General features: G+C 31.7%; 1 protein-coding gene across 3 annotated transcripts in view; it reads right to left on the reverse strand.

Annotated features, from left to right (window-relative positions):
- The window catches only part of LOC129743935 (neural-cadherin), an 833,438-nt gene that overhangs the window by 41,638 nt on the left and 764,282 nt on the right, over window positions 1-27,518 (reverse strand). For all 3 annotated transcript variants that reach the window (XM_055736178.1, XM_055736177.1, XM_055736179.1), the window contains exons 14-15: window positions 17,135-17,250; window positions 495-659 (exon numbers count right to left, since the gene is read on the reverse strand). In XM_055736178.1, coding sequence (XP_055592153.1) covers window positions 495-659; window positions 17,135-17,250 — 281 coding nt within the window. The remainder of the gene's footprint in view (window positions 1-494; window positions 660-17,134; window positions 17,251-27,518) is intronic.

The following is a 27,518-nucleotide window of genomic DNA, read 5'->3' on the forward strand; positions in this document are numbered from 1 at the left end:
CATTGGACAGGGTATGGATTAGATTTTTTTTTGTCTATCAGTAACCGATGAATTGATACGTTTGAATTTGCTGCAAAAGTGAAAAAAAAAAATAAACATGCGTACAATCTAAGACAATATGAATATTCATTCCATAAAAAAACAACACTCAAAGCATGAATTAAAAATAAACAAATTAACTCCACTGGAAGTGAACTGAATCAAAAGTTGAAGGAGATTATCCTTAATCCCGTCGTAATGATGTCAGTTCAACGTTTAAAAGTGGATCATCAATTTATCCTACCACAAGATAAACAGAGCTATAAAAAAAAGTTTAATGTTCATCTAAGTGAAAAACACAGCCATGCAATCAACAGGTGGCAAGCAAAACAGGCATCTGTTGGGGACTTTGGAATGAAGGTGGGTGGACGGAAAACCATGAATGGGAGCAGGACATCACACTTAACAACAACAACAACAACAACAACAAAAAAAAAAGAGAAGAATCACGGGACCTGTAGGACACGCTTCGGCAGATTGCGGTCATCTTCTTCGGTGATCTGAGTCCGATAGGTTGGCCGCTCGAAAACGGGCGGATTGTCGTTGACGTCCTTCACGTGGATTACCACGGTCGTGTAGTTTTCTTTCAAGTTATCGGACGCGGCCAGACGGAGCTCGTACTGTGCGCGATGGCGTTCCAGGTGCCGCAGAGATTGAATTTTTGGTTTGGTTCGATGTTAGTAGGGGAGAGAAGTAAAATTTTTGGATTTGGTTAGTATTAGAAGATTTATTCAAAAGTCAGATCCATCATTTATGTTCCGGATGGAAAACAAAACTAGAAAAAAATATAACTCAAGTAAATTTACATATAAAATATCTTACAAACTATAAATTGATTTGAAATGTTAAAATCTGCATTTTAAATTTTTTCATAGGTTTCTCGCTTTTTTTCAAGTCATTACTCAAAGCTACAAATATTTGGTTTTGTTTGTATAGCAAGAATGGTCCTTAACATTTGTTTTGGGTGAAATAATTAAAAACGCATTTCAAACTTAACCTGAAACAATAAATAAAACAACTAATAAGGATGAAAATTTAAAAAAAAATCAAAAAATAGATTTTGGAGTGAAGTTTTTCAGACAGATTATAAAAATAATATATCGATCTTCTTCTTTGCTTACTGTCCTGAATTATCAAAAAAATGCACAATAACTGTAACTTTCAATCGGGATTGAGTAAAAAACGTGCACTGAAGAACGAATCGGTTCGAAAAATTTGTCGCAGAGATGCCAGGTGATTTCCTTTGTAAAGTGCAGGCCATTCAAGATGCTCCCCGCCTCAGTGCATTTATTCATGCAATGTAAGCTAAATTCGTGATGTCCAGAAAAAATCTGACTGTTTCTGAATGTTTAAAAACCACCTGTTTTCATGTGTAGATAAATTTGAAAAAAAATCCAGTTCATTCTGAATTTTTCATCAGAATTTATTTATTTCCATTGTGAACCTTGTGTTGTTTTTAAGTCGTTTTGATTCAATAAATTGGAGCTTCACTTGCCTACACTAGGGCGTTTTACATTCAATGATTTCAAATGTTGCTCGGAGAAGCGTTTGTAAAAAAAATAGAAGATTTTCATAGTTTTTACAATAAAAAGTAGTTTTTTTTTATAGTAATACTAACTACCCCGAAATCCCTACTCATCCAAACATTTGTCTGGGGTTCGTTCTATGCAGCTCAAAATTTATGTTCTTATTGATACTTTCAAGTTCCAAAACAAGCCTAAATCCAGCGGCCTTTAATGCAGCTACCAAAAAATCGTTAAATAAGCTTAAAATTCTCTCTATATCTCAATTTATCCCTTAGCATCAGTTCAAATCACCTTCTCTTCATTATTTATTATTTTTAATACATGATGCGCCGCCATGATGACACGCGCCGAATTTCAAATTCGACAAATTGTGGTTGCCGAGATTTCTTCAATATGCTGCTCGATTGCTTCTTTCCTACAATTCCTACATATATAGTATCAGAATGTTCACTCAAGTAATCAAATTACTTGTTGAAAAAACAACTAACTTTGCTTGGGGATCGAACCCCGACCATCGTGGTGACAATCGAACACGATACCACAAGGCGATGCAAAGATGTTGTTCTCTCTGAAACTTAAACTCAAAATGGTGATATGATTGATATGATTTTTACCATACCTGCAGGCGCACCCGCCCAACCAGACAGACAGTCAGGAAGAATGAACCTCAATGCACTTTTTGAGACTAAGTTAATCCAGTTTTAAGTACTTTTGTGCACTTTTGTGACTTAAGTCCCTTACAACGTACATATGAATCGCTTTTGCAACTTTCAAGTTCATTAATGAGTACATAAAGTTCACTATAGCGAATTGGGCTGTTGTCTCTCTTTTTTAGTCAATGTGTAACTTGCAAAGCCTTCATTTAGGTAAATATGTGACTTGGGTTACCATCGTTTTGACATTCGTGTGAAGCATTAATGAATTTGAGTTCTGCATTTTGATTATGATAGAAAAACTAATTAACTTTTTCTCATCTACTTTTTATAAAAGAAGTATGTGCATTAAGGAGACCCATAATTTCATAATGTTCTGGATTCAGGGAACACAACCTTCTAACGATATCTTGGGATATCGAAAACAGTCTTTAAAATGGTGGCTTTTCGAAAAATGATGTTTAGTGGTGGCATAGTTCGATTTTATTAAGGAGGTTTTCACAATAATTTTTTTTTTTCACAATATCCCTGTTTAATAGCCAATTTTTTTTTGTCTAATTAGATACGAAGTCACGGTCTTCAACAAAGTTGTTCAACGGAAAATTCTCTTGAAAGAATTAATAAATTGGCACAAAAACCTCAAGCCCGCTCGGTTCCACAGAAGAAACTAAAATTATGTTACTTTTTCAGTACAACATATTAAATTTTCTCTTACCCAAACCTAAATACTCAAATTACCGAACAACGATATTTAAAAATTCTGCAAAACATCATGAACGAGTTTTGAACCAAAATGAAGCTTTTTAGACCCCAGGGTTTGAGAAATTCAAAAATGACCCCAAATCGATTCAGTCTATTATATCAAGTTAAGAATACGGGATTTTTAGTTCTGATTAGTCCTGATTCAAATTTGATTTCACATTTTAAACAAAATTCGTTTTATGTTTTATGAAACGCATATGTGTTTTCAATATTTTCAGACAATTTTATTTCGGATATGAAAAAAAAATAAGGAAACATCCTCCGTTTTGGTTCGATATTCAGATTCGAAGTTCTTAAACTTAGCTCTTTTCCAGGATACAAAGATAGCAGAGCTTCAAAATTGGAAAACCAGAATCAGATTCATAATTCAAAAGTTTTAGTTGAATCCTGATTTACAAGACGGGTTGAAAATAAATAATTGAAATAATGAGCTTAAGTTGAAAGCCAAAAATTAAAAATTAAAATTATAGATTCTGATAGAGGGTTTTGAAAAGCACATCTTGACTCAAATTTGAAATTCTGTTCTGGAATTTAGATTCAGAAATCGTATTGAAATTTGAAAACAGATTCAATATTCTATTTTGAACTCATTGTTCATAATTCAGATTTAGAATAATGATCCAAAATTCAGGTTCTGATTCAGCTCGTAGATGAGTTTAAAATTATATCGAAACGACTATTTTGTCGAGGTTTTCGGATTGGTTAAGATCACAGTCTTGTAATTTTTAATGAAATTAAAAATTTCAGCTTAAATTCACAGCTGTAATGAAGAATTTTAGTTTATTTTGCAAGTTTTATTTTAAGAAATAACATGATTTTTATTGTTGAAAAATATCACCAGCAAGTTTTAAATTTTTAGTTGATTTAATAATTTTTTGTTTTTTTTTTCTGATAAAGAACAATGTAATTTTCACGAAAAAAATGTGCAGGAAATTGAATATTTTCGCGGTGGATTGTTTAACATTATTGATATTCCAGTTGATAAAAAAACAAACTTCAAACTAAAATTACACTAGTTTACAGCATTTTTGAACTTAGTAAACTGAAGGTCATTTTTTATGTAAAATTGGGCGCTGAATCCGAAAATGAAACTCAAAAAAATCTCAGTAGAACCGTTTTTTAGTTATGCTCCAAATATAAAATTTTGGAAAAATAAAAAAGTTCTTGTACTTAGATTAAAATATCTCGGACGACATAACAGTAATTTGAAATCCCTCTTTTGCATATTAAAGATGAATAAATTGTCTGTCGATCATATGAACAATATTTTTGTGTACGATCAACAGTTTTGTTGATATTAGTGACTTTATGATAGAAAAAATTAAAAAAAACGCATTTTTTTAGAGAAAATTTTGTTTTAGCGAAAGTTTAAGACTCGAAAATCTGATTTTCTTTTGCGCTTTAATGTCTGTCGCTTTAAAGTCTTCGGGTGAAATATTTGTCTCAACTTAGGCTTTAAGAAAATCAACCATAAAAAACAATCTGCTTGTGATGAAAAAAGTAATTGATGAAAAACCAGTATTTTTCGTTCTTCCCGGCCAAAATACCTTAAATTTTAATTCACGTTTGAGACTCAAGCAACCCCTCCTTATGGTCAGATCTTCCTGAAATTTGGCATGTGACCTTTTGGTAAGCTAATAAATAATTTTGACTTGGAGCGAGTGAGATTTATCATGTTTCAGTCTTCCTATACTATAATAAGTGTACTGCGGTTCGTTAAATCATTAAAAACTACAAAAAATTCTCTTACGGTAAAGTAACCATAACTTCTTCAATTTTCAACCGATTTCGATAAATAACCACTTGAAATCTTTGTTTTAAATTGACATTAAAGCGCAAAAAAAATTTTTTAAATGTTACCATCGAGTCTAAAACTTTCGCTGAAACAAAATTTTCTAGAAAAAAATGCGTTTTTTTTAATTTTTTTTTATCATAAAGTCACTAATATCAACAATACGCAAAAAAAGTGTTCAGATGATCGACAGACAATTTATTCATCTTTAAGATGCAAAAGAGGGTTTTCAAATTACTGTAATTCCGTTCGAGATATTTTAATCTAAGTACAAGAACTTTTTTTTATTTTTCCAAAATTTCATATTTGGAGCATAACTCAAAAACGGTTCTACTGAGATTTTTTTTACATTAAATTTTACATTAAAAATATTGGTCAGTCAATCAATTTCACGATTTTTTTAAATTTTGTAATCTAGTGTTATTAATTGCAAGAAATTTAAACCGAAACATTTTAAACTCTTTTTTAGAAAATTTGATCCATTTTCATCGTTGGATGATTTCTCTGTGTTTGCTCTAAAATTTGGTTGATTCAGCTTATTTGGTTTAAACATAGATTTTTTTTCTTTCAAGAAAGCCTTCAATTAAAAATTGAAGGTTTTCTCGAAACTAAGTTATTCTATGCTCAAATCAAATAAGCTTAATCTTTTAGAGACTCTTGAGAAAATTTAAAGATTATAAACACCGATGAATGCAATTTCCCTATTGTGTAACTTAAGGCTTAGTTTTGCAAATGATTTGAAAGATTTTAGGATGAATTATCAAAATTGACGATTTAATACGAAAAACTATCAAAATTAATCAATTATTTAAAGGCATTCTCAAATGATGCCAAAAATAATGTTTTTATAGTGTTTTTTAATTAACGCATCATTTGAACACAAAAGCATAGAAAAATTTAGTGAACAAAAGCATGAGACAGTTCTTCCTACGGCCCTGAATTAAGTTAATAACGAGTAAAATGCCACAAACTTGACATCGTTCCTTCTGGTGATTCGAAAGTTGATGTACTTAAAGATAAAAAACAATTATATTAAGAGATTATTCTTGGTTCTTACATTGCCATAACTCATGCTCATAACAATATGAAGCAAATCTTGATATAATTTTTAAAATTTTGACTTTTCCTGACAGTGAAACTAGTAATACTTTTAAACTACTAGCTTCAGGTTGCCAGATTTCCTGGTTTTGCCCGGTTTTGCCTGAATATTCAATACAAAATATGGTAAAAGTTCGGTCCAGACCGGTTGCCCGAATTTCATTGACAAAAACCAGGATTTTTTACGGTTTTAAATATTCACTTATTTTGCCAAATCGAACCAAAAAATCAAAATGAGTTATCATTTTTTTTAATTTATGCGTCCAAAACTAAATTTTGTTGAGAAAGTTTTGAAACAATAATCATGAAATGTTTTTTGGAAGCCTAAATTTGACAAAATTGACAAAAAATCAGGATTTTTTACGATTTAAAATATTCACTTATTTTGCCAAATCGAACAAAAAAATCAAAATGAGTTATAATTGTTTTTTATTATTTATGCGTCCAAAACTTAATTTTGTTGAGAAAGTTTTAGAACAATAACCATGAAATGTTTTTTGGAAGTCTAAATACGATTCCAAATCGACTGACGAGTTTTGATGACCTTGTTTTTCAAATTTTATTTTCTTGATTTTTGTTGAATAATTCTTGGGTTTTGAGCATATTTGCCCGGTTACTGCTCGGATTTGCGGTAGACAATTTTGAAATTTTGCCCGGGTTTTGTCAAGTTTTTAGATAAAATTGCTCGGGTTTGTCCGGCCCGGATACGTGCTGGAAAAATTCTTGAAACTTTAAACTAGCTATAGTAAGATTGCAGGATTGCCCGGTTCTATCCGGGTTTGCTCGGATATTTAATATAAAAATTAGGAAAAGTCCGGTCCAGCACGGTTGCCCGAGTTTCATCAGAAAAGCCCAGATTTTGTTCGGGTTTATTCTCATTCTCAAATCAAATTTTTAGGTTTTGCCAAAATTTGCCCGGCTTTTGCCAGGATTTTGATCGACAACTTCGAAATCAAATGCCTGGATTTTGCCAAATTTTTAGGTAAAATAGCTTGGACTAGCTTTCAACCTTATATTAGCTATAGTAAAGTTGTCAAAATTTGTCCCGAACGTTTTCACACCCGGCAAATCCAGGCTATTCTATCTAACAAGCTTGCAAAATCCGGGTACTTTTAAGTTCAAAACCTTTTTCCCAAATTTGAACAATATCTGAGCAAAATTGATCAAAATCCAGAAAATATTCAACAAAAATCAAGAAAATCACATTTTAAATATTAAATTTTTATCGGAAAACATCAGCAGGTTTTGAATCGTATTTAAGGCTGCCGAAAAATTGTTTATTTTTTTTTAATAAGCATTAAAATTGTCAAAAAAATCGTTCTTAGATCCAAAAATCAATCAATATTAAATCTTGATTTGTGTTATTGGTTGGTTTCTTAAAGTAAAGTGTTGTCCAAAAGATGCAAAAAAAAAACTTTCAAAATTTTCAAAATTTTAGATAAAAATGTTTCATTCTTTTTAATGCTCTGAACATTTCAGTTAGTTTCAAAAATTGATTAAGGCAAATTCCTCACATTATTATTCAGAGTAACGACGAGTAAGCTTTCATTTGAAGGTTGTGCCAACATCATATCAAACATATTGCTAATTTGAGAAATCCTTATGTATATGTATATAAGGTAAGCTTGCAAGATTGTTCGTTTTTATTCAGGTTTGCTCGGATATTTTTTACAAAATTTTCATTCATTTTCCATTTTGAAATTCCGGGTTATGTCCGGTTTTTTTTTAAACTTTATTTGTGAAATCAAGCAAAAAAAAACAAATTTTGTTGAAAAATGTTATATTTTTGCGTCTCACATGGAATTTTCATAAATTTTATAATAATTATTATGAAAGGTTTTTTTGAAGCCCAAATACGATTTAAAATCCGCTTATTAGTTTGAGTGTTGAGTTATTCCTGGGTTTTGACCAAGTTTGCACGGATGTTGCTCGGATTTTTGGTAAAAAAAATTTGATATCGAATGCCCGTATTTTGCTCGATTTTTAGATAAAATATTTGGCGTTTCCAGTATCATTGTAAATGGCATCTCTGTGAAACGTTTCCTAGGGCTCAGATATGGATTTGTGTTGTATAGTATTTTAGTTTTATTAGAATTTAACAACAAACAACAAACAACATGGAGGCAAAAAATTTGCTCATTTTTTATATTCAACTGTCAATTGAAGCACGGTTTAATATTTGAAAAAAAAACAATGTTAAACTGCAAAATATTTTCATTTTTTTTTGTTATGTTGATGAGCACATTATGGTGGTAACAAAGTTGAAAAGTTTTATCAGACAGGAAAATAACAATTTGATAGGTAAGAAACGTCACGAACACGCAGTGAAAATATTTTAATTATTTTAGGAGATGCAAAAAAATTTTTTTGGAGCTTTTCTTAAGTAAATCAACAAAAAATCCGATCATTAAACATGAGCATATTCTTTTTAAATAAAAAAAAACTATAGAAGATAGAAAAAATTATCACAGATTTATGGGCCAGAAATATCATAGAAAAAAATCGTTTACTTTTCCTTCGATGATATTTCGTTCCAAAAACGTTGACTAATTTTGAAATTTGAAATGACTAATAGAATTTTTCTTAAAATTTATCGAAAGCATTTAAGCTGCTGGCTATGATTTAAATATATTATGACGATGCTAAATAAAATCAGTTCTCAGAACATTAATATTTGTGGAACTTTGCACATTTTCCTGGCATTTTATTCTATAAGAACAGCATAAACTCCTACTACCGTAGTCTAAAATATAATGTTTCTCGGTCTCGTCATTTTATGATAATCGAACAATACTCGAGTTTCCTTCTCTGCAAAGAAACCTACGTAGGAGAATTTCCATTCGCTCGCATACTCAATCTAAGTGGGTGTCATTTTTGTCTCTAATGACAGAGAAAAACCGTAGCTGGGTAGCCACCGACAGCAGAATATATTCCGAATGATTGAACGTTGCCTCCCCACTGGAAAAAAAGCTCCCGGAATCACTTTTCCAAAAACCCATATAGACATTGTGCATCGTAAGGCTCATCGATCTTCGAACTCGATAGCTTACATTATATCGGAGGCAAAACAACTCGCAGGCTCAGGCTCTCAGGTTTCCCGCTTCTGGATGTTTCTCGCAAAAATAAATCATTCCTTCAAGGTTTTCGAGGACGGTGAACGTCAGTTGGGAGGAATTTTTTTTCCCTTTTTCTGCCGTTCATACCCCTCCAAAATCCCTCGAGGAAATCTTGGAAAGTAATATCCGAAACCATTTTCTCGAGCGATTTCGTACGTCCTCCCAGAAATCGAAAGATGGGAAAAAACTGTGTATGTAAACGAAGGAAGAATGGAAAAAAGTAACCGAACAATGTGCTCCAGGAGTAAAAACGCAGAAGGAAAAACAATCCCAATTGCCTCCATTGTAACGTCCTGAGGCCTCAAGACCAGACCAGACCGGGCCGGGTATTTTATCAGTTGATTTTTTCTGGTGGCAGGCCATCCCGGAAAAGTCGACACGACGTACGCCATTTGTGGTGAGGGAATAACATAAATATATTTTGACAGTTTTTGGCCACACTCCAGCCGCCAAAGTTAGTGGCCATTGTTGGCCATTGTGGTGTTGCGAAAACAGCATAAATCTTTAATGAGTCGTTGTCTTTTTTTCTCTCTCTTTTTCAATATGCTTTAAAATTATTTATTGGCGTGTTACATTAAGCTTCATCAAACCAAACAACCGACCAGAAGGACAAGCGCCATGGTGGGTAGGAAATAAGCTGTACAAATAACCATTTTTTTTATGCTGCAGTAACAACAGCAGCGCTATCAAATTGTGGCAGCAGCAGGGATGTTCAATCAGTGGCATATTTTTTTGCAGCCTAAATTTGAAGAGGATGGGTGACAGATGCCGTGTCGTTATTGGGCAGGACTACGTTAAAGGAACAAATAGATTTTTAGCTTTCCGTAAGCAATCATTTTAATGTATCAAATCATAACATTACGACTGAAGTTCAGAAAAATCTGAAATCCAGAGGCCTATAAATAATATTCAAATTGTCTTAAAGTAATAATATCTGATGAGGATTCAGCAACAACAAAAAGAGAAAATCCTTTTTAAAGTTATGAGCTCAATCATTAGATTACAGCATTTTTGAACTTAATAATCTGAAATTAATTTTCGATGTAAGATCTCAATCTAAAATAGAAGATATTTTAATATCTCACAAAACATAACATCAACTTGAATTATCTTGTTATTTAAATTTCATACAGTTTTCACTCGATTTTAACCCTAATCCGCTCTCGAGTGTCAATATGACTCAATTTTAAGTTTGGCGGCTAGTAACTTTATTCGGATGCTTCCAAATATAACATTTTTTTCGGGGACCCTCAATGAATTCTTGAAATCTTTAATTTTAAATCGTTAGTTTTTTTTATGGGCGCGCTTAAAATGCACAGGAAAAAATCCGATAAACTGACCTTGAGTGCCAATTTGACACTCCTCGATTAAAACCACAATATTTCTTTTTTTCTCAACCGATTTTTACAAAATTTGTAGTTTTGGAAATCTCGTAATACTTTAGTTTTCCGTTAATCAAATCTAATCCAAAAAACATGCTTTTTTTTGAAAATTTTTAAGATCCTGACCAAAAAAATTTAAAAAGGGGTATACGACTTCGCACTGGGTTTTACGACTTTGCACTTGTTGGGTTTTGATAGAAAGTTCGAAATACAACTTAGCAATAGATATTGAATAAAAGTTCGCAAAAACAGCTACCTTTCAAAATTCGTCAAAAATTCTTGGAATTCTATTTTCAAAATTTTAAAATGTGCCAAATGACGTCATCTTCCCAAACCTCTTCTTAAAATTTATCTAGGGTGATTTCCAATATTGAAAACTAATCCAAAATTTTCGATTAATTTTTTTTTCAGCAATACTGTTGATTCTACGCAAAAGTGATGTGATCGATTTCAAATTTATGCACTTTTTTTAATATGACAATCAAAGAATATTAATTTATGTTATGAAGTGTGAGATATTTGGATTTATGTAGCAGTACTTGTATTTCTCTATGCAAAAGAGAGCGTAACTCAAACAATGCTAACTGAGATTATTTTTTCAATATCCTTTATCGGATTCAGTGCCCGATTTTACATTAGAAATTCGGGTCAGTCAATGAAGTTCACAATTCTTTTTAAAATTATGTTATCTAGCTATTTTTGTTCAACAGTCAACAGTCAACTATACATTCAATCGGATTTATTTTGCACTTACAATATTAGTTATCTGTTCCCTAAAAAATTACAGAAAACTGGAAAAACTTAAACTGTGAATCCAATTCCTTCAATGCTTTCGAACAAACATTTTACATTTTCAGGGGAAATTTTACAAGATGATTTTTTTTAAATTTTTTTAACTAGTTATTTTTGTTCAGACATGTTTAAAATGTTTTTATTTTTCAATAATTTAAAGTAGAGTTAGTTGCCCTACTTTGGACCCTTTAAGCGGTGGTTTATATAAACCCATGTTTTTCTCTCACATGGACAGGCGTTTTGTGTTTTTTTTAGATCTATTAGTAGTTGATGGTCTTATCTGTCAGATCCAATGAGAATTTTCATCCTTGGTTCTGTCGTTTTTGATAGATTAACAAAATTATGGATGATCAAAATTTTCTACTTTGAACCTACTGTTCCTGTTTTGGTACTGAACTGGTACTCTTTATTGGAACCATATTTAAAATGCCAGTAAAAAGTTAGATTTTTCGAACAAAAAAAACCTTAAAAAACTTATTAAATATTTTATTTTAAATGAAAAAAAATATCATTTACAAATATCATAGATTTTTAACGATTCAAATTTCTGGTTTAAATATCTCAAAATTTTTCTTTATCAGCACATTTCTTAGCAGCATAACAGTTTGAAGGTTTTGTGTTTTTACTTGTAACTAAATTGACCGAAGCTTACAAAAAATGTTGGAAAAGCTACGTTTTAAATAATGTTTATGAAAGGTTTATGAAAGGTTTTCACCTTAATTGATATATTTGTATTGAAAAAAATGATGTCAGGTCTATAAACGAAACATCATAATTAAAAATGTCCTATTTTTGGATCCATTCGCTATTTTCCGGGTTTTCCAATGATTTTCTTTTATTAGAGCAAAAATAGGTGTATAGTTCATATTCATATCAGCAAAAGTTTCCCTTTAATCTTAGGGCATGGCCTGTTAAATATTGTTAATTATTCTTAATCTCTCTGATTTCTCAAAATTCTTCCCACTAGTTGAGCTGTCTGTTTTACCACTGAAACAAAAATACTTTTTATAAAATTTTGAAAATTTTATTAGAATTAATTTTTAAGCCAAATAGCTGTATGGTACGATAAAGGAAGAATAAGAGTTCATTATTTGCGTAAGAGTATCTTTAACTATGCAAACAAAATAAGGTATTTTCATTTTTCGGCTTTTTAGGACTAAGGTAGGCTCATGGTTAAAAGTAGGATCACTCACCTTAGATTGACAAAAATTCCGCAAAGTTTTCGTTAATTTGTAAGTTCTTTTATTTAAGTTTCAAACTTCATAATTCATATATAATTTTAGGAAGGAAAACGATACACATTTAGCATTTTAAAAGTAATCACAGAAAAAAAATCGACAGTTGCATTTTCATATACCGGTGCCATAGTTGAATTAAAAGAAAAGTTTCGATTCCCTGTTCCTTTCCATTTTAATGATTTTAATTCAAAATGTCGTGTTTCAAAATTGCAATTCATTTTTGAATTCTCGAAACTCAAACTCGAAATTACTTTGAATTAAATCTAAACTTATTTCATCTAAAATTTGTCTCCGTTTATTTTTTTACAACATTTTGTTCCAATCTTTATGAGAGGTATGAGTACTGAATTTTATTTCCATACCTTTTTTTTAAATAAATCATAAATGAACAATTCATTAATCAAACATTGTTACATCTTCAAACTGAGAGTTTATAAACAATGCAACTAAAGCAGTTTTCTGACATCATTCTCCACAACTTTTAACGTCAAAGTCTTATGTCATTGCAATTTTTCAGGAATTTGTACTACACTTTCAATCGTGAATATTCAAAGTTTAAATTAGGATCTTTGAAGGTGAATCAATTTTAGAGTAATAGGTTGGAATATCATGATTTATTTCCATCTCAAATTTTTGATTATTGTTTTGCTATCATAATTTTTTAATTTTTGCCTTTCTTTCAGAAAGGTATAGTAATCGGTCGATTTGGGAGATCATTAATTATGGGTCTTAGATATGCCTTTAAAGGTACCTATCGAATCAGCTCGTCGAGTTCAGACGATGTCAGTGTATTCGTGTTTTTTTTAATATAACATAGCTTCTATTTTTTTGTAACGCTGTGTTTTGAGAACATTCTTTAATTTTTTTTCCATTTCTTATCCCCAAATTTTAAATTCATGTTTGCAAGTGCATAGAGTAAACACGGTTTCAAACAAAAATTGGAAGAAATGATAACTTCATTTTATTGAAATCTGGATTCAGTTCAAAATATAGTTAAAAGATCTACAGTCTATTTCGCGAGCCTCAATTTTTTTCTTATTTAAAATCATATTTCGACAATGTACGTCTTATAATATACTAGCTGATCCTGTACGAACTTCGTTTCGCTTTAAGCTTTAAACTTGAGGAGTGTGTGTTTAAATCGTTATTAGGACGCATACTCACGACAAAATGTTTAAAATATTTAACAGTATTTATAACTGACCTATTTGATCGACATTCCAAACTGAATTTCAAAATTAGAAATTGATAAACCGTCGAAAAGAACACCCTTCTACGAATTTTTGTGTTGTTCATCTTGCATTGTAACGAAAGCATATTAAAATGAACGAAGCTTTTTTCAGGCGTATGATTGAAAATTTGAATCTAGGAATCAATAGTTCGTTTTGTAAATCAACCGTAAATGACGTTAAGATCCCATGCATACTAAAACAATATTTAAGAAAATATTTATCAGTTTATATGGACGACCCTTTTTCTGTCGTCTTATTGAAAATTTATAAGCAGGCATGGATTTCTTGTCCTGTAAAACTCTCCTGTTTGAATTTTAGCTTCGATGTGATGTCTAATAACGTAGTTATTGGAAAAAACATTGGAAAATTATTTTGGGCGACCTATTGCCGAGCGCTTGTCAAATTTTGACACTTGAAATCAATAACCTCTGCTGTAAAACTGACATGTGTATATTTTTAATACAATCCGATGTATACACGGAGAAAAAAGTATGGTATTTCCAACAATAATCCACTTATATTCAATCATGTATCTGATGGATTCTCGACCAACTATAATTAATAAAATTTGAACAGAAAAAAATGATAGACAATCTGATCGATTTCATACATTTAACAATATATTAATTCAATTATGGTTGTATGATTGATTTTATGCATTCAACAATAAATATAACAGATTCAACTATAATGTACAATTGATGCCATACATTCAACAATAACTATTGTAGATTCAACTATAATAACATTATTTGATTTGATTCAAAATATGATAGATTCAATTATGATAATGTGATTGATTGAATTTGTAAATATATTAGATTCAACTATGACAATATGATTGATTTAATTATGAATTTGATGGATTCAATTATATCTCTATGATAGATTCAATGAGGTCAACTATAAATTTTGTAAATTGAAATAATGTTCATTAAAAATGAACCAGCTGAAAGGTGAAAATCTCTATGATAAAGACATTAAAAAAAAAATAATGTTTATATTGGATGTTTCCGAATCTTACGGTGCTTTTCTTCAGGATAATTTTATGGATACGTTTTATTTTTTTTAAATTTATTATTTCTGCATTTTGCATCAAGTTCGTTTTAGCCGCCACAATGCTAGAAAAGCTAACCGAAAATCCCGATATCCATATCCTGGTTATTCCGCAGTTGTTCTTTTCTGCAGCTTGATGCATGGCTGCCCAGCAAATTGTGCGTCTTAACTAATCAGTCCCGGCAGAAGTTCTTGGAAGTCGGTGCTTCTGCACCCGACAAAGATTGACCTTGTGGGGGGAAAATTCATTCAATATCATGACATTAATCTATCATTCGCTTTACCGACTTTACTGACTTACAAATATTAGTTACCTGTGAGATCCTGCCATAATTAAATGTGAGAGTTCAACCAGGAATGTAAAGTTGATTCTATTATATTTATAGTTGAATGCCTAAAATCAGTCAATGCAAATGAAGTTGAATCTATCAAATTAACAATTGAGTCAATTATACTCAAGACAGTTGATTATATTATATTCTTAGTTGATTGTGTAAGTATAATCAGCAGTTTGTAGTTGAATCAAATATATTTATAGTTGAATGCCTAAAATCAATCACACAATTGTAGTTGAATCTATCAAATTTACAGTTGAATCAATTGTACCATTACAATTGAATCCATTATATTTATAGTTGATTGCGTCAAGTCAATCATCAGTTCGAAGTTCAGTCTATTATATTTATATTGGATGCTAAAAAATCAACTACGCTTTGAGGATTGGTATAACCAGCTGAAATAATTAGAACAACTGTGGTCTTTTTTCTCCGTGTAATCAAGACAATATCACAAAACAGTGAACAGATAATGTGGTAGACCCCTTTTGCCTTCCCTTGATCCAAATATTGTCACCTGAAAGCAAAAGAGTGTCCCTCAGAACTCCTTTTTAATCTCAATTCCATGTAAAATAACTTCAATATCGCAAAAACATTATGTTGAGTTCAATAATTTAGCAACGAAGATTGGGTTTGGAAATGAGTTGGACGACCCCTTTTGCCTACCCTTGACCCAAATATCGACACCTAAAAAGGCAAAAAAACGCCCCTCAAAACACTTTTGTGGATTTTTTTTTATCTCAATTCCATGAATAATAACTTCAATAATAACTTCAATGTTGAATTTCAATGATTTACCAACGAGAATTGGATTTGGAAATGAGATATCATCATTCAGTATGTCAAGTACTTATAAGCTTACTTAGAGCTATAGCAATTATAAACTTTTCGCTTATTCTATGTGATTCTCAACACTGAATAATTCCTTAGATCCTATCATATTCTGGGCTAACCTCCCAAAATAAACTGCCAACACTGCAGGAAAACTCATAACCACAAGCTGTGTTGGCTGAGTTTAGCGTGTATGATGACAACATTTGTCAAAATTTTAAAACCTTTGGTGATATGATATTTTTGTCCAAACTTGAGGAATAAAAAAAAAGTATAACTTGCTTGTGATCTCAACGATGTTCTAAATTCTCAAAAATCAACCTCCCATTTTCTTCCATAGTTTTTTATGTGAACTGATTTGGCAAACCGAAGTACCTACAAGATTATTTTTTACGGTTCGCGATTCGATGACAACCGAATCCATTCCACGATTGCTGGTTTGTACAACGATAATCAGAAGCGTTGTAAAGTCAGTCACAAACAAATGTGTGAGCGCGGCCCCGCAGAGACCGCAAAGACGAAAATAAAACAAATATAAAAGGTTTCCTGATCCAAAAAAATAAAAAAAAACCGGGGTGAAATGAGAACATGTTCCGCCCCAGGACCCATCAACAATGTAAGGGTTTGTTTTTCGCTTTCGCGTATCCCAAATACCAAAAGCTCATAAAACCATCCGGAGTACGTCTTGCCCGGGCATTGTTCATAAATTTTACATGAACAAGTTTGGGATTTTGGAACTGGGGCTTTTTTTTCTTCTTCTGGCGTGTGTTTGGAAGAGGGTGCCCGATTTTAGGTTCCATTTTCCGAGGATCTCGCGACCTTTCCGCGGATGTCCTTTTACATAAATATTGTGCAAGGCTCGAGGGACTCGATTTCGGTTGTTCGCTGGAAATAAAATCCAAATTGATGTTAACCGGGTAAACTGCGGGGCCATAAATGTATCTTCATTAGCATCGCGCCCCGGCCTGGATTGTAATTGTGTGTCTCGTGTTTTTTTTTACTTCTTTTAAGAAGAGCTAAGAAGCTGGAACCTTTGGCTTATTGTTCCGAAAGAGTTTCTTGAACTTTTCCTAGAACGGCGAAAACTAAAGATTCCCAAATTATGCAACAACACAACAGTAAAATTGTTTTGTGAGCTTCTTTCTTATGGAAAAAATGCACAAGTTACAAGACAGTTTTGATACTTTTTTCTGAAAAAAAAATCACTTAAAAATGATAAAAAAAATACTTTAACAATACAATGAAGGTGAAGAAAAAAACAACATTTTTGGCAGGAACTTACTCGCTTTCTCGTTTCATAATCCAGAGCACCGGCCACGTAAATAGCACCGGTCATGTTTTTGACGGCGAAAGCACCACCTATGTTACCGCTCGTGATCTCATATCGAATACGCGAGGCTGTGGATGAAAGTTCAAAGGAAAAAAATTGATCAGAATTTTCATAAGCAGCAGATTTTTATTTTAAACGAACAGTCTATGTATATCTGGCGAAACCCGAAATCCATACTTTCGTTGGTCAAAACATCAACGGAAGATTAAGTTTTTTATGGCAGAAATTTTTTTTACATCTGATTTAATTTGCCAGGTAACGAAGAGATGTGGAAGTTTTTGTTAAAATTTTGAATAATATCTAGGTCAATTTACGGTTTTGGTGTTTTTTTTTCTTTTTTTGTAGCAGTTTTGTGCCAGTTTTGCCATTTTTTTTTGGGATTTTTTTATGAAATTTTTGTGTAACTTTTGCGAGATTTTTCTGTAATTTTTGTGTCATTTTACTGTCATTTTTGTGTCATTTTTGAATCCTTTTTGAGTCATTTTTGTGTCATTTTTGTGTCAATTTTGTGTCATTTTTGAGTCATTTTTGTGTTATTTTTGTGTCATTTTTGTGTCATTTTTGTGTCATTTTTGTGTCATTTTTGTGTCATTTTTGTGTCATTTTTGTGTCATTTTTGTGTCATTTTTGTGTCATTTTTGTGTCATTTTTGTGTCATTTTTGTGTCATTTTTGTGTCATTTTCGTGTCATTTTTGTGTCATTTTTGTGTCATTTTTGTGTCATTTTTGTGTCATTTTTGTGTCATTATTGTGTCATTTTTGTATAATTTTTGTGTCATTATTGTGTCATTTTTGTATAATTTTTGTGTCATTTTTGTATCATTTTTTATATTTTTTGTGTCATTTTTACGTGATTTTTATGTAATTTTTATGTAATTTTTATGTAATTTTTATGTTATTTTTATGTAATTTCTATGTCATGTTTATGTAATTTTTATATAATTTTCAAGTAATTTTTATGTAATTTTCATATATATTTTGTGATTTTTGAGTCATTTTTGTTTCACTTTTGTATAATTTTTGTATCATGTTTTGTATTAATTTTCCATCATTTTACTATCATTTATGTAACATTTTTGTGTCATTTTTGTCATATTTGCCATTTTTGTTATTTTTATCATTTTAGTAGGTTCTTTCATTTTTAACATTTTTGTCATTTTTGTCATTTAAATGTCATTTTGTGTCATTTTTATTCAATTTTGTGGCTTTTGGATTCATTTTTGAGATATTTTCTTATCATTTTTGTGTCATTTTTGTGTCATTTTTGTGTCATTTTTGTGTCATTTTTGTGTCATTTTTGTGCCATTTTTGTGTCATTTTTGTGTCATTTTTGTGTCATTTTTGTGTCATTTTTGTGTCATTTTTGTGTCATTTTTGTGTCATTTTTGTGTCATTTTTGTGTCATTTTTGTGTCATTTTTGTGTCATTTTTGTGTCATTTTTGTGTCATTTTTGTGTCATTTTTGTGTCATTTTTGTGTCATTTTCGTGTCATTTTTGTGTCATTTTTGTGTCATTTTTGTGTCATTTTTGTGTCATTTTTGTGTCATTTTTGTGTCATTTTTGTGTCATTTTTGTGCCATTTTTGTGCCATTTTTGTGTCATTTTTGTCATTTTTGTGTCATTTTTGTGTCATTATTGTGTCATTTTTGTGTCATTTTTGTGTCATTTTTGTGTCATTTTCGTGTCATTTTTGTGTCATTTTTGTGTCATTTTTGTGTCATTTTTGTGTCATTTTTGTGTCATTATTGTGTCATTTTTGTATAATTTTTGTGTCATTATTGTGTCATTTTTGTATAATTTTTGTGTCATTTTTGTATCATTTTTTATATTTTTTGTGTCATTTTTACGTGATTTTTATGTAATTTTTATGTAATTTTTATGTAATTTTTATGTTATTTTTATGTAATTTCTATGTCATGTTTATGTAATTTTTATATAATTTTCAAGTAATTTTTATGTAATTTTCATATATATTTTGTGATTTTTGAGTCATTTTTGTTTCACTTTTGTATAATTTTTGTATCATGTTTTGTATTAATTTTCCATCATTTTACTATCATTTATGTAACATTTTTGTGTCATTTTTGTCATATTTGCCATTTTTGTTATTTTTATCATTTTAGTAGGTTCTTTCATTTTTAACATTTTTGTCATTTTTGTCATTTAAATGTCATTTTGTGTCATTTTTATTCAATTTTGTGGCTTTTGGATTCATTTTTGAGATATTTTCTTATCATTTTTGTGTCATTTTTGTGTCATTTTTGTGTCATTTTTGTGTCATTTTTGTGTCATTTTTGTGCCATTTTTGTGTCATTTTTGTGTCATTTTTGTGTCATTTTTGTGTCATTTTTGTGTCATTTTTGTGTCATTTTTGTGTCATTTTTGTGTCATTTTTGTGTCATTTTTGTGTCATTTTTGTGTCATTTTCGTGTCATTTTTGTGTCATTTTTGTGTCATTTTTGTGTCATTTTTGTGTCATTTTTGTGTCATTTTTGTGTCATTTTTGTGTCATTTTTGTGCCATTTTTGTGCCATTTTTGTGTCATTTTTGTCATTTTTGTGTCATTTTTGTGTCATTATTGTGTCATTTTTGTATAATTTTTGTGTCATTATTGTGTCATTTTTGTATAATTTTTGTGTCATTTTTGTATCATTTTTTATATTTTTTGTGTCATTTTTACGTGATTTTTATGTAATTTTTATGTAATTTTTATGTAATTTTTATGTTATTTTTATGTAATTTCTATGTCATGTTTATGTAATTTTTATATAATTTTCAAGTAGTTTTTATGTAATTTTCATATATATTTTGTGATTTTTGAGTCATTTTTGTTTCACTTTTGTATAATTTTTGTATCATGTTTTGTATTAATTTTCCATCATTTTACTATCATTTATGTAACATTTTTGTGTCATTTTTGTCATATTTGCCATTTTTGTTATTTTTATCATTTTAGTAGGTTCTTTCATTTTTAACATTTTTGTCATTTTTGTCATTTAAATGTCATTTTGTGTCATTTTTATTCAATTTTGTGCCTTTTGGATTCATTTTTGAGATATTTTCTTATCATTTTTGTGTCATTTTTGTGTCATTTTTGTGTCATTTTTGTGTCATTTTTGTGTCATTTTTGTGTCATTTTTGTGCCATTTTTGTGTCATTTTTGTGTCATTTTTGTGTCATTTTTGTGTCATTTTTGTGTCATTTTTGTGTCATTTTTGTGTCATTTTTGTGTCATTTTTGTGCCATTTTTGTGTCATTTTTGTGTCATTTTTGTGTCATTTTTGTGTCATTTTTGTGTCATTTTTGTGTCATTTTTGTGTCATTTTTGTGTCATTTTTGTGTCATTTTTGTGTCATTTTGTGTCATTTTTGTGTCATTTTTGTGTCATTTTTGTGTCATTTTCGTGTCATTTTTGTGTCATTTTTGTGTCATTTTTGTGTCATTTTTGTGTCATTTTTGTGTCATTTTTGTGTCATTTTTGTGTCATTTTTGTGTCATTTTTGTCATTTTTGTCATTTTTGTCATTTTTGTCATTTTTGTCATTTTTGTCATTTTTGTCATTTTTGTCATTTTTGTCATTTTTGTCATTTTTGTCATTTTTGTCATTTTTGTCATTTTTGTCATTTTTGTCATTTTTGTCATTTTTGTCATTTTTGTCATTTTTGTCATTTTTGTCATTTTTGTCATTTTTGTCATTTTTGTCATTTTTGTCATTTTTGTCATTTTTGTCATTTTTGTCATTTTTGTCATTTTTGTCATTTTTGTCATTTTTGTCATTTTTGTCATTTTTGTCATTTTTGTCATTTTTGTCATTTTTGTCATTTTTGTCATTTTTGTCATTTTTGTCATTTTTGTCATTTTTGTCATTTTTGTCATTTTTGTCATTTTTGTTATTTTTGTTATTTTCGGCATATTTTCTACGTAAGGTTAAATGAAGGTTAATAATCAATTTTTTATCTCTACTTTTTTATGTGATTGCATGCTTTTAAAATTTCCTTTTTTTTTTTGGTTAGTGTCTTAAGTTGGTCAGTTCGATTAAAGATTGACTAGACAAAATAGTCTCTCAATAAATGTTTTTACTCGGAGTACAACAGCGTTGAATAAAACCACTCAATGATTACTCACTCTTCTACTCTATTAATCGTTGAATTATCAAGATTTCATTCAGTCTTGGCTTGAAAAAGGATCCGGAAAATTTCCAGATTCCTCGATTAAATTATATTAAATTTGAATGCCATTTGAAGAGAAACTTTCCACGTCTCTTTACTTAGCACGTCCCATCGTCCAATGTGAATTTGACTGCCGACGAGTAGTAGTTCAACTTCTTAGTGTGCAAAATATGCACGGCACGTTTGTTAAGCATTTTTTCCCTTCTTGCTGTTGTTTTCATATAAATTTGCATGCTTCAGATCGCCAGAGCGTTCGTGAAATCATTCTCCGGGACACCTCCCGCAGCAGCAGAAAAAGGAAGGATCTCTTTTTCCGTCGGTTTTCCCAAGCTCTTCTTTCAAAATTTTCCCGGTAGTTTGCTTTTGTGAAACATTATTCAGCCGAGCGCTGTGAAAGCACACGGCAACGAAGATAAATTTAATTCCTTGAATGAGTTTCGTTCGATTCAGAACGTCTGACGGTCTGCCGGTTTGGCCGGTCGATGGTCTGTTTTCACTCGAAACAGATGACTTAATTCGGAGCGAAACATGTATCAACGCTTCAAGAAAACATGGCCGAGCGCGAGCACTGCTTTTGATGTGAAGCTTCAACGAAGTGTGATGAAGTGGACCAACAACGAAGTCCTGTTTTTCGCGGGGCACCATCCGCTTTGTCGGAACAAATAAAAAATTCATTGATTCGGTGGAAAATGAATTGCCTCTTCTCTTTATGGAATGGATAACGGGCAGCATTACTGAAGTTAAATCGATCGAGCAATGATTTGAAACATGGAAATTTGGTTTAGTTAGGAAATCTTTTCCACATGGGAAAACATTAATTTTCTTTCAAAATACAAACTTGATTCTCTTCATCTATAGTCATTTTCTCCATCCACGTTATCAATTGATGTTGAAGATTCGTAACACATTTATAAATTGCGTAATCGAAGTTTTGAGCTTAAAGCTGATTTCTAATGGCTTTAAACTAGCATGAAACACTTAATTGGAAAAAGATATGATGCGTGAAAATGCCCGCTCAGAGAAGCCTAGAATCGGTATTGCTTTGTTTGATTGTTAATTTTAAGCTCAACTGCAGTCTGTATGGATGAAATAACTGATTCGTCTGGCTTGTTCAAAGTTGTTAGTTAATCTTTTTAGTACAAAGGTAGAAAAGGTAAAATGAACCAGGTAAATTTACCTTGTTGTGTATATATTGAAGACTTTCATTCTTCTAAGATGTTAGTTTATTTATTTTTGAGATAATATTCAATTGCGCTCTTTCAAGAATGAGGTACTTCAAAAGTTCATTCGGCTTGTTTAAATGACAGCATTTGAAACACTGTTTCTGGAATTTTATAATTCAAGCTTGTACATCTGTTTGTTATTTCGTCAGTCTCTCAAGAGAAAAAAAAATATGATGATGATTTTTCTCAGGTTGAAGTTATTCATGGTTAATCTAATTATACAGAGCAATTCATCTATCATTTATTTATTTAAGAGTTCAAATACCATTGCGCCTTTCGAAAAATTCTTACTTTTAAAAGAGTTATCAACACGGAAAATTAAAAAAAGGTAAAATTTACCGAAATAGCAAGGTGAACGCTCGTGAAAGCCAAAAAGGTAACTTCTACCTATTCGAGGTAGAACTCACCTCACAGTGAGGTTAAGTTTACCTGAATCGAGTTGAAAAAAAGGTACAATTCACCAACTAAAAGGGGAATTCAAAAAAGGTAAATCTTGCCTCGTAGTGAGGTGAAGTTCACCTGAATTGAGTTGAATAAAAAAGTACAATTCAGCTTGAATAAAGGTGAATCCAAAAAAGGTAAAACTTACCTTGTAGCGAGATGAAGTTGACCTGGATTGAGCTAAACAAAAACGGTACAATCCATTTTGAAAAAGGAAACAATTTTCCAAATCCGTTTTTTGAGATTTAGCTGTTTTGTCCTTCAGGAAAAAAGTTTTGCTTCGTGCTCAATATGCGAAAATCAGAACAGAACGGTAAATGTTTTTTTTAGATTTCTTTAGTTGTGCTGGTTCTCGTCATAATACTTTTAATTTGTTACAGATTGGCCGACAGAGCTTCCAAGTGTTTTCACGTCATTCCAGAACATCCGGAATGCCACGAGCCTGGCAAAGAAGGTTAGCCTAGAGTTGGCTCAACAATATTTTTTTATAAACACGGTGATGCATTCCAACATCGATTATAAGGTAAAGTCCTTATCATTAATATCTATTTTTGAACGAATTTTGATTTTTTTTAAATTTTTATTGAAGAAACCAACCAAACCAGCGAGCATGTACCTTTTAAATAAGAGAATTGGATGACGGTATTATTTACTATTTTGCTAGGTGAATGCGAAAAAGGTAAAAATTACCTTTTTGCTAAGTGAATTAAAAAAAAGGTAAAATTTACCGAGAAAGCTGGGTGGAAAAAAATCACCTCGCAAAAAGGTAAATTTTACCTTTTTTTATTTTCCGTGTAGGAACAATGCCATCTGTTGCGCCGTTCAAAAGTTACAAATCAAGCATTAGATGGCACTGATGTTTGTCTTTAAAAGAGAGCACTGGAAATTTTACACACGTTTCTGAAGATTTTTTATTCGAGCTTGTTTTTTTTTTTAGGTTTTATTTTTGACACTTTACCAGCATTATGGCATTCGTGTCTAGTTCGAGCTTGTACTTCTGTTCATCTGTGGTGAAACTTCATGTTGCTTTGAAAAGATCTAAAATATACTTAAGACTAAAGCGTACGTCTTCCAACCCGAATAGCAAAGACCATGGTTTTAAAATAACTCAACAATGATTTTCAATTCAACAACCAACTTCATCATTGTATCAAAATATCTGTCAACCCCATTTAACTGTGAAATCACCATTATTTTTAAAGTTACCGTGAAGTACATCGTCAATTCAAATTTTTTCAATGTTGCCGAAAAAAACAGAAGCACGGTATCACGATAATTTTCTTGTGATGATTATTGTTACAATGTACTTCATGGCAAACTTCAAATCCAAACGTTGTTGAACTTTTTCTTTTTCACACATTTACTATTTAGCGTGTTGAAGCCAATGTTTGCGCGCCATTTTTTCTTATGACGATTTTTCGCGGTTGGTTTGGAATGTTGAATTTTTTTAAGCAGTGAATCCGGATAAGTTTAGGAATTTGTGGCGGTCGTTAATATTCGGGAGGCAATCGCCCATTTGCGAAGATGGTGGTAAGTACTTTGATAACATGCATATTTTTTAGTAAAAAAGTTTTAACTCAAAGAGTATTTCTTTCTAGAAGCTGACAGAATTTCCGGAGCTCCACTTCGGTTGAGGGCAGCTTACGATAGCTGACAAGATCGAGGTCCGGGTCTCAACCCGTATCGAATTCTCAAACGGGGCCTGCTGCAGATAAGTACGGCTGAAAAAATACTATTCACGATATTGTAGACCATAAAAATCATTGTGTCAACCATACAATTCATAGAAAAGTGAAAGTGAACTTCATGGTTTTTTCATCATGCAATTCTATTCGGGAAGGATATATTAGCTTGCATCTTACTAATGACCAGCAGATCGTGGCCTAGAAGATATCCTTGACTTCTAAGCCAACGGTCATGAGATATGTGTGTGTATGGACTAAATCAACCCTTGGTCAACAGCCACGAGCTTGGTCAACAGATAAAAAACAACAATCTTCAAAGTTATACACGCTCAGAAAATTTTACCAATAGTTGAAAAAATATTAAGGAGTTTCATAATTATGAAATTGTGATAAAAAGCGATAAGTGAAAAATGCTTTATATCAAATGTTGTGAATTGATATTCTGGATGAAAAATAGAAATAACAGATAATGAAACATAAGCTTACGCGCTTAAGATTGCAGTAACAGAAGCAAGTTTGAATAACGATGTATTAATATTAACTGATTCAGCCTCCTGCCTCGATGCTTTAAATAAAGGATGCACGATGCACTGACCACCCATGGCTCTAAGAAATCGAAAAGAAGACTACAATTCACAACCGTATAACCTTCGCGTGGATACCGGGGCATTCGGGAATCAAAAGTAATGAACATGCTGATATATGTATAGGCAAAGGCAAATGTAGGTCGTGGGGATGTAGCTATTTACATTACTGTACTATCCTGTGACGCTAAACATTTTATAAATATGTGTTTCCAGGAAACTTGGCAAAAACAGTGGGATCGCTCCAGAAGATTTCTGCGACAAATTAAACCTGCTGTACTGAAATTTTATGATAGGAAATGTGCAAGTGAACAACGAATTCTCTTCCGCGTGCGCATTGGCTATACACGGCTGACCCACTCGTCCTTATTCGAGAAAACATCCAAACCTGTGTGTGATTGCTGTGGCGTACATTTGACCGTGCAGCACATCCTTATTGAATGCATTAAACATGAAAAAGTGGAACGTGAATGCGGAATTGATAGATCCCTGGAAGTTGCTCTTTCCAACAATGAGCAGGAAGAAAAAAAGTTGCTTTGTTTCGTTTTCTAATCAGGACTGACAAAAAAATGGTAAAATAATTTAAGTTAGTTAATAAAGTTACAAGACACGAACGCCACAAACGTGGTAAAGTGTAAATAATTGGAGAGAAAAAAAATCTGGTAAATTTATTTGAAACCAGAGGGAGTTAGGAATACTGCTTGGTGCGTGAAAAATATTCTAGCGGATTGAGAGAAGAGCTTGACATTAATGAAAAAAATCACCCATAAGCGAGTTGAGATGACGGCTTTTTGATTGAACGGGTCGAGAGTATAAGCGAGTTGTAAGGACAGGTTGGTGAACAAACGGGTTGAGAGGACAGCTTGATCTAAATGGAAAAGTATCACCGATATGCGAATTAAGAGTAGAGCTTGGTGATTAAACGGGTTGAGAAGACAGCTTGATATTAATGAAAAAAAAATCACTGATCAGCGGATTGAGAGGACAGTTGGGTGATCAAGCGAGTTGAGAGGACAGCTGGATATAAATTTAAAAAAAAAAACACCGATAAGCGAGTTCAGAGGACAGCTTGATGATCATACAGGTTGAGAGGACAGCTTGATATAAATTTGAAAAAAATAAAAGATAAGCGAGTTGAGAGGACAGCATGGTGATCATGCGAGATGAGAGGACAGCTTGATATAAACTAAAAAAATCAGCGATAAGCGAGTAGAGAGGACAGCTTTATGTAAATGAAAAATTACTGATAAGCGGATTGAGAGGATACCTTGGTGATCAAGCGGATTGAGAGGACAGCTAGACATAAATGGAAAAAAAACCACCGATAAGCGAGTACAGAGGACAGCTTGGCGATAAAACGGGTTGAGAGGGCAGCTTGATGTAAATGAAGAAAATTACCTATAAGCGAGTTGAGAGGACAGTTTGATATAAATAAAAAAAACACCGATAAGCGAGTTAAGAGGACAGCTTGATGAAAAAAAATACCGATTAGCGAGTTTAGAAGACAGCATGGTGATCAAGCGGGTTAAGAGGACAGCTTGAAACAAATGAAAAAAAAAGTCATAAATAAATTGAAAAAAAAACACCGATAAGCGAGTTGAGTTAGCTTGGTGTTTAAACAGGTTGAGAGAACAGCTTGATAAAAATGAGGAAAAATCCCCAATAAGCAGGTTTAGAGGACAGCTTGATATAAATGGAGAAAAAATCACCGATAAGCGAGTTTAGTAGACAGCTTGATTATTCAACGGGTTGAGAGGGCAGCTTGATATAAATGAAAAAATCACCGCAAATCGAGTTGAGAGGACAGCTTAGTGATCAAGCTGTTTTAGAGGACAGTTTAACATAAATGAAAAAAAAATGCCGATAAGCGAGTTGAGAGGACAGCTTGATGATCAATCGGGTTAAGATGACCGCTAGAGATAAATTGCAAAAAATCATCGATAAGCGAGTTGAGAAGCCAGCTTGGTGATTAAACGGATTGAGAGAACAGCTTAAAGAAATGAGGAAAACCACCGATATTTGAATTGAGAGGACAGATTGGTGATTAAAGGAGTTGAGGGGACAGTTTAATATAAATAAAAAAACTCACCGATAATCGTGATGAGAGAACAGCTTGATGATTAAACGGGTTGAGAGAAAAGCTTGATAAAAATGAGAAAAAAACACCGATAAGCGAGATGAGAGGACAGCTTGGTGATCAAGCGGGTTGAGAGGAAAGCTTGACATAAATGGA

Source organism: Uranotaenia lowii, chromosome 2, assembly GCF_029784155.1.
Source record: "Uranotaenia lowii strain MFRU-FL chromosome 2, ASM2978415v1, whole genome shotgun sequence".
In the NCBI taxonomy this organism is placed as follows: Eukaryota; Metazoa; Arthropoda; class Insecta; order Diptera; family Culicidae; genus Uranotaenia; species Uranotaenia lowii.